The sequence below is a fragment of the Nestor notabilis genome, unplaced genomic scaffold (assembly GCF_000696875.1).
Source record: "Nestor notabilis isolate BGI_N333 unplaced genomic scaffold, ASM69687v1 scaffold33287, whole genome shotgun sequence".
NCBI lineage: Eukaryota > Metazoa > Chordata > Aves > Psittaciformes > Psittacidae > Nestor > Nestor notabilis.
This window is the reverse complement of record NW_009935863.1, coordinates 35,466-43,826: the sequence shown is the minus strand read 5'-3', so window position 1 is coordinate 43,826 and position 8,361 is coordinate 35,466. Positions and strand designations below refer to the sequence as shown.

The 8,361-nt window shown below is 47.3% G+C and overlaps 1 protein-coding gene across 1 annotated transcript in view; it reads right to left on the bottom strand.

The window, feature by feature from the left end:
* Positions 1-3,956: 3,956 nt before the first annotated feature.
* The window catches only part of CFAP61 (cilia and flagella associated protein 61), a 38,738-nt gene continuing 34,333 nt past the window's right edge, over positions 3,957-8,361 (bottom strand). Inside the window, exons 12-13 of the mRNA XM_010018018.1 lie at positions 6,615-6,742; positions 3,957-4,176 (exon numbers count right to left, since the gene is read on the bottom strand). Of these exons, the coding sequence (XP_010016320.1) occupies positions 3,957-4,176; positions 6,615-6,742 (348 nt within the window). The remainder of the gene's footprint in view (positions 4,177-6,614; positions 6,743-8,361) is intronic.

Below are 8,361 nucleotides of genomic sequence, written 5' to 3'. Positions count from 1 at the left end.
GCCCCACTGCAAGCCTGCGCAGCCTGGCTAACACAGCATCCAGTACAGATTCACCAGTTCATTGCCCTATCCTGTGCACTCTTAGCTCCCATTTCAATGTAAACTGCATCAGACTCATCTCTTTCCTGGGATCTGGAGGGTTCCAGCATTCCAGTAAAGGACCTTAACATTTCAGCTCATCAAGCATTCAGAAAAACCAAGCAAGCACCTTCAAATAGTGATCTTGTGTCACAGTACATACAGATCTACATGTGACCAGGAATAGCCTGAGACCTCAGAGCAGCCTTCCAGTATCTGAAGGGGGCCTACAAGGATGCTGGGGAGGGACTCTTCATTAGGGACTGCAGTGGTAGGACAAGGGGTAATGGCTTTAAACTTAAACAGGGGAAGTTTAGGTTAGATCTAAGGAAGAAGTTCTTCACAGTGAGGGTGGCGAGTCGCTGGAATGGGTTGCCCAAGGAAGTTGTGAATGCTCCAACCCTGGAGGTGTTCAAGGCCAGATTGGACAGAGCCTTGGGCGACATAGTTTAGTGTGAGGTGTCCCTGCTCATGGCAGGGGGGTTGGAACTAGATGATCTTAAGGTCCTTTCCAACCCTAACTATTCTATGATTCTATGATTCTATGAAATCTACACTAATCACTAGGGGGAAGGGTCACAACAGCCAACTTTTTCTCCCCTGTAGTGGTCTGAACGCTCTTCAGTGCTTCAGAACCAACCCACAGGCAGTTTACAGACAGCTTTGGAGACCTCAGTTATTCCACCTCCACAGCAGCACTGGGAAACAAACATCAAACAAAGAAAACCAAACATGAACAGCAGAAAAACTACATCTCCTCCATGGCTTCAGCGGAGACCCGGAGCACCCGCACACAGTGTTTGCTCTTGGAATGCTGCTTTGTTTGCTTTGACCTGCACTGATCAGAGCATGACCGTGGGCAGCCAGGTTACCCGGCACGGAGCTGCTCCAAGAGCCTGGAAATGCCATCACCAGTCACCAGGAGGGGTACAATGCACATGGAACAGAACTCTAAAGAAACTCCTGTGACTCATGACAATTCTGAAACAGGCTTTTCATGAGAAAAACACTATTTCCAAGACCAGTTTTAACATGCAACAAGAAGTTATGAGTATTCAGATCTAAACAGTAACAAAAGAAAATTGACAAACACTTACAAATTTGACGTGTGAAAGAATAGTTTGGGCTCAGACAAATGTTTGCGTGTGTTCAAAAGGCAAGTACTTCAAGCTGAAATAATCTGTTTAAAACGGAAAGCTGTCTCCAAAACAAGAACATAACTATAAACCAACCCCGTATCGATGCTGATACCTTTTGGCAGAAGCAGGTCAGTGGCTGCTAGGCAGGCTGAGCTGACCCATACCCTCTCCCCCAGTTTACGTCTGGTATCAGTCACTGACAATGGCCTTTGTGATCCTGACTGTACAACACGGTGAGATATGAGCTGTTGTATTTATCTCTGTCACAACTTGATCTCTATTCACCAGAAATGATGGAAGGCAACAATGTCTGAAGGACATGGGCCCGGTGACACCGAACACATGGTTGGCCACAGCATTGTTCTGCATTTGCCTTGGTGTGTAAAAAAGGCAGTCAAAAGGAAGCTCATGTATCTCAATTCGTGTGGCAGAGACAGATAGTATAAAACAATGAGGATCACCAAAGCATTCATTACATGTTAGCTCTGTGATCAGCAAGTAAGCACTAACTATTTAATTAGTCAACTAATTAGTGCCAGGCAACATGGAAGCTTCAGATGTTCTCAGACAAATGCAAAGATAAAAAGCCTAATTAAACAGCAAGCGTTATGGTAACTACTGCCAACAGGCCAGATGTGCAGGGCAGTGCACACTGTGCTGCCGGAGAGTGGCCGCTGGGGCTCTCCTCTCACACTCTGTGTTCTAACCCCTGCCTTTTCCAAGCTGATCTTTGACACCTTCAACTCACAACAGGAGGCACTGTCCTGCAGACAAACACTCATGAGTCTCCTGGGCCAGGTTCTGGTTCTGCCTTAAGAAAAAAGTTCTGGGCTTTTGACAAACATGTATTTGATCCATTTGGTTTTTAAATGCAATGCTTATTTAAGTGCACCCACATGGAAAGGGAAGTATATTTCACAACCCTTTCCCACAGCCACCTTCATTTATTGCTGTTTCATGTAGCATGTTATATATATTTCCAGCATCTTCAGAGAGTAAGTCATTGTTTACAGCAGAGGTTGGATTAAGGAGGTTTCGAGATCATGGATTAAACAGGGTTTTCTCTATAATCAGGAGACAATGCCGCTCTCCACAGCTATATGCAAAGAGGTGGATAAAGAGCTAATTGGTTCACTACACTGGGACCAGCAACAAGACACTGCTGGGAGCTGCGTGCCCGCAGCCAGGGGGCTGCTAGGGGGCCGTGTGAGCAGCGCCAGCACCGGCAGCACGCTGTGCCCTCAGCCACGAAGAGCCAGCGGCGGGGCTGGGTCTAAGCGCGTGTCCTCTGGCCTAACGCTGCGGCCACGGCCAGAGCTCTTAGAGAGCCAAAGCACTAAGCACACCCAGCCCACCACCTGGCCCTGCCCTCCTGGGACATGAGCATTCAGCACTGGGGTTATCTGTAAAGCATCTCAGGACTTGAGCATATGAAGGGATCAAAAAGCTGGGCTGTAGCTCACCTTCCCCTAAGGATATACACTATGGGGAACACTGGTTTAATTGAGGACTCAGCATCCCCACTTGTAGCTGTTCACAGGTTTTCAAATAAACTCTTTGACTGCAGTGGTTTTTTCTCCTGCTGATTTTTTTCACCTCCAAAAACCGGTGTTTGCAGAAGTCGGAACTGAGCTCGTTTCTCCTTTCCTCAGACCCAGAGGTACTGACAGCTTGTACTCGTGAAACAGATTTTACACTTACAAGTCATTTCCAGATACAATTTTCATTGACCACTTGCAGGTTGAGTATTTAAAACAGCTTTTTAATGTGTAAGTTTAGTAGATGCACACGCCAGCTCAGTGACAAAAAAAAAAGTGTAGCTTCTTAAAAACTTCCTTTAGTCTTAAATTCAGACTCCTTTTTAGGGTCTCTATCCACAACAATCTGTCAGTGTTAGTGGCTCGTAGCACTGCAAGTGTAGGGGCATGCACGTATTCGCTAGGATGGCTGATAAAACTCTTCCTTGTCGTTTGTCTTCTTCTTTCTTTGTTTTTTTCCCCCATAGGGCCAAGTCCCTCGAGAGGAACTAAAACTGAGTAAAACTTGTGTTTTAGCTCAACCTCTCTTTGGAGTTTCTCTGATGACTCGCTGGAGCTGAAAGCTCTCACCACAAAGAGCCTTCCCGGGGAGGGCAGGGAACAATAGGGGCCGGGTGTTGCTGGGCTGAGCAGCATTTTCACAAGGGGGATTGGTTCAGTTCCTGCTTCTCCCTTCAGCACTGGATATCACGCCGGGTTTGCACCTCTTTAACAAGGGGGCTGCTGCGCTGCAGTTCCTGCAAGCTGTGTCTCAGGGCTGGGCAGTGACCCAAAGACTGGCTCTGTGCAATGGGAAGGATGTAATTGCACTGCCCTAGGACCTGTGGCACTCACAACTCCTTCCCTGCCTGCCACGCTCCTGCAGGGCAGTTAATGCCCGCAGCAATTGATGGTGCAGCTCCTCGCTGCCCCTCCACAGCACCTCGGCTCTGCTGCAGCCCCTCATGCGCTGGATGGCAGCAGCCTCCGGAGCCGCTTTGTCACCCATGCCCACACCAGCCCTGCGCAGACAGGAGGCTGGGCTCTGCCTGCACCACTGCCCTGCTTCCCGAATAAAACATCCCCTGAGCCGGAAGGAAAGCAGCACTATGGCTGAAAACACATATCTGCATGTGATTACACTCTGAGAACAGGAATCAGCAGGAGAGATATGTTTGAATGGTGAAACATGAATAGTAAGATCACCTCCGCTGACCTAGCACTAGATGAAGCACAACTGATTCAATTCTCCAGGGCTCAGAGCACCCTGAGCATCAGGAAGAAGCGTTCCTGCTAGCAGGTCATTCCATACACTCATCTGCAGCAGTTCCACATTGCCCTCTGAAACAACGGGCACCAATTTGGGTGCACCAGTGCTCTGACCTCTGTGACAACCTGTTTCCAGAAACTCCAGCAGCAAGGCAGTGAGCCACAGTGGGAGACTGAAGCAGCATTGAAACAGCAGTTTACAGCACATACAGAACCCCAGACTGGTTTGGGTTGGAATGGACCTTAAAGCTCCCCCAGCTCCAATCCCTGCCACGGGCAGGGACACCTTCCACTGGAGCAGGTTGCTCCAAGCCCCTGTGTCCAACCTGGCCTTGAACACTGCCAGGGATGGGGCAGCCACAGCTTCTCTGGGCACCCTGTGTCAGTGCCACCACACACCACACACCCCTCTGCAAGCAGGGACTGTCAGGCTTGTTGTCAGTGGCGGTGGATAAGCAGGGGTGCCCCAGCTGCACGGTGACAGGGTGACCACCTCAGCGCTGCAGCAGACACGCTGCAGGGCCCTGCCCAGCACAACGGGAGCAGAGGCTGCTGAGAGGCAGTGCTCAGGATGCTCCCTCTGTTCAATGGGAAATGAATTTCTTCAGTCACAAAAAAAGTTGAAACCACTTGTAACACGGAGTTCTAATAACTGTTCTGTTGGTAAGTGAATTACATTGTGTGTTTCCATGGTGACTGAGCATGTAAAATAATTAAGTATGAAGAATAATGAGGAGAAAACTACTTCCTCTTTTTCAGGATTAGGGGCTTACAAATTAATTCAATCTGGCTATTTTTAGTGCACGTAACCACTGCAAGGAATATTAGAAAAATATGAGTAAATTAAACCAAATTGTATTTAAAGGCCTGCACATTAATCAGGAGACTTGATCTGCTGCTGATGTGAAAATTAAAACATACTTTTTCTGAAGTTCATACATATATGAATATCAATGCTAGGGCATTCTGCACTAAATGCTGCCTCTTTGCTGCTTGGGTCTGAGAGCAAGGCTCAGGTTCTCCCAAGCAGGAGCACCCATTGGTGCAGTGCTGCAGACAGGCTCTCATGCCCTGCTCACTGCAGGGACCCTGCTGCTGGCCTACACATTCAGAGCATCGATGTGCATTGGTTTTCCTCACAGCAATTCATGCTGAAAGTGCAGTAATACAGCACGGGGTGGGCAACAGGAACATGGCTGATAGCTGGAAAGTGCATTTTTAACTGAGTTTTGAGTGGCACAGGAGGATAAGAGGAAAGGGATTTTACCCCAAGAGGGGAAGCTCTGCAGGCAGTCAGGAACTAAGGAAAAAGAGCAAGCAGCCGGTATCTTTTTTCCCCTGCTCCAGCACTGTAACAACATCCACAAAGCGCTTCAGCACTTGCTTCTCTTCCCATATTGATATTTTAATTTGTGATGTTATTCATGGCTGCTGTAGAAACACAAACTCTTGACTCAACCGACAAAAATAGGCAGAACTGTCAGTTCTCTGCCAGCCTCCCCGGGCTGCACCGGATGCGCTGCTGTAACTACAACATTCACAATCTGAATGCCACATTCATTCTGTGAGTCTTTCCAGACATTTCTGGGATGTATGTTTAATTTATGAGGAAAACAACAACTGCACAGAAGGACTTGCATTCTCACATAGAGCCTGACTTCCCCATAGCCCCCCACAACAGCCAGGGAGGGGGTACAGCACAGAAATGCAAGAAGTCAGGTACCAGGGAGGGGGCACCTCGTCCTAACTGTGGGAAGTCTCTGAAACAGAACTTCACCCTAGCTCAGGCAGTGGAAGGTACAAGAAGCTGCATAGATTTATTCCCCTTCTCAACCAGTTCAGACTGTTCATTTACTCCAGTTTGGAGAAGTCAAGGTCACCACAGCAATCTGATTTGCAGTTTTACTGCTGATAAATCCTTTAACGTGCTGGTGGCCTGTGCTTTTGGTGGGCCACAGAGCAGGCTGAGACTGCTGGAGAGTGCATCCTCTGCTAGCCCTTTCCCACCACCCCAGGGTCTATAGGAAAAACAGCACAAGGGCCTAAAAGGACAATTCTTTGGTTCCTGCACAATCCTAAACATCAAAAGACGCGCTGGACTCAAAGGTATCAAAAGGTGTTATTACACTCAAAAGCAGCACAGTGGGATTACAACTCAACAAGCTTCTGCCATTTACTGCACAGCTCTGAAAACGCACATCACAACAGGGAAGAGACAGGAGGGATTCAGACAGTGATCTGTGATCCCACTGGGCACAACTGGCTTTACAGATCAATACTGCTTTGGAGCACATGTGAGGGGCCATGGATTTAACCTCCACCTCTAATATTTCTGTGCAAGAACAACTGTCAAAGAGATTTGAAGTACGTGGAAATCTCATTTTCAGTGTGTCTTCCTGCTGCGGATCTACGAGCAGCTCTATCAGCACTTCTGAGTTCCAGAGCCCGCCAGGATGGAGCTCTGCATATCCTCAGACACTCAGAGGATAACAACCTTAACAACCAGCACATGGACACAGACTCAAAGCGTGGTTCTGAATGGAAGCAGCAAGCCCTTCAAACAAAAGGCAACACATTCTTCTCAGTAAAGGAAATAAAATAGAAAACTTACCAAAAAACGAGCGTTTCCAGAAAAGAGATTCCAACATCGGATGCACCAACCACCACAATTCTGGTGTTGACAGACACTTTGGATTCCAGCACCAGCTTTCGATTTGTGTGGTTCAAAGAATAGCTCAGCTGTGAAAAAATATGGAAAATTACACAGAAATGCACTAAAGGAACCCAGCCAAAGCCTGCTGAGAATCCTGAAACCATCAGCCATGCCTCACCTTGCACTCATACAGAGCTTACCATGGCTCACTGGCATGACTAATGCTGTGATTTTTCTATGCACAGCACAAGATAAATGGTAGATAAATGGTACTACAATGTTGAAATATGTGCATGTTTAATAGGTTACAGAAAATTAGCAGAGCTTAATGGGCTGGCTCCTCCTGGAAAAGATGCTATGTAGTCCTTGTAAGAGAGGAGAAACACCGCCTCTGCTGTCATTTACTACCATTAGCTGACATCTGGGGAGCGTATTTACATAACGTTAAAGCCATTTCTATACCTTCCAGAGCAGTTTGTACTCTTGCTACTTTATTCATGGAAATTGCTTTACTTCTAAGGAGGAGCTTACATCTTGGGAGTGTCTTCATATGTTTCATTGAAAACTCTTCCAAAATGATAGGATTAACCTTCTCTTTTCTTAAATACAGAGCAGCCTGGCTTTCAGTCCGGCTGAAATCTGAGGAAACGCATATCTCAGTGCACTGAGATCAACACTCGGGCCAAAAACCTGACTATAAAGTTTTTAATTACCAGCTTCAGTTTCTGTACTTCTCAATGCAGACACTGGTTAAGACAATTCCATGTATTTGTTTACCTGGTGTCTCTAGGTCTCAGTAGCTAACAGAGATTCTCACAACAAATACACAGAGGACAAGAGATAATGTTGCACTCGACAATTCTTTTCTGCCCTGAACTATATTTAATTTTCAAATATCTTAATGACAGACAGGAAAGCACTTCCCACCTTGCAGCACAACTCACTTGGCACGGTTCTGACTGCTTTGGGTTGTGCACGCTCCCACTCACAATGCATAACTGCACATTCAGAAATGCACTGAAGAGACAAACAAAATGGAGCTGCTGCTGTTATTTGTCAGGCACTTCTCCTACATAGTTCTGCTGTGTCACCGAGACAGGAAGCACTCCAAGACTTCAAACAGGTTCTCTTCTAACAGGTTACAAACAGGAGACAGACGGTTAATAAAATTAACTCCTCTAAATTCCTCCTATGAGATTACAGTAGAAATATATTCACTGTGTGTTAGTCGACAGAGTAACTCAATATACAAAGAATAAGTATTTTATTTTAAAGCTATGGCAATTGCATTGGCCTCCTCAAGAAGTATGTGGCACGTTGGGCTCTCCCCATCTATGTGCTCACCACGGTGGACACCCACGGCAAGGGTTCCAGGACAGCCTCACTACCGGAGGTGGAGAGCGCCTGCGTACCACGCTGCTGGGCTGCGCTGTACCTTAAGGAAGGCTTATGGAGCAGTTACTGGCAACCTGTCATGGCTGTACAGCGAGTCATTTAAGATGTGGCAGAAGTAAATGTCGTCTTTGGTCAGGCAACGCTATTTTTTACTGCCAGATAAATGTTCTCCTGGCTGCAGTTCACCACAGCGCAACGGTGACATCCAGTGGTGAGCGGGGTTCACCTCGGGGACTGGCCTCACCGGGAAGATTCCAGAAGCTCCCTCACGGTGCCCCAGAGCGTGGCGGCTGCGCAGGAAGAGCCGAAC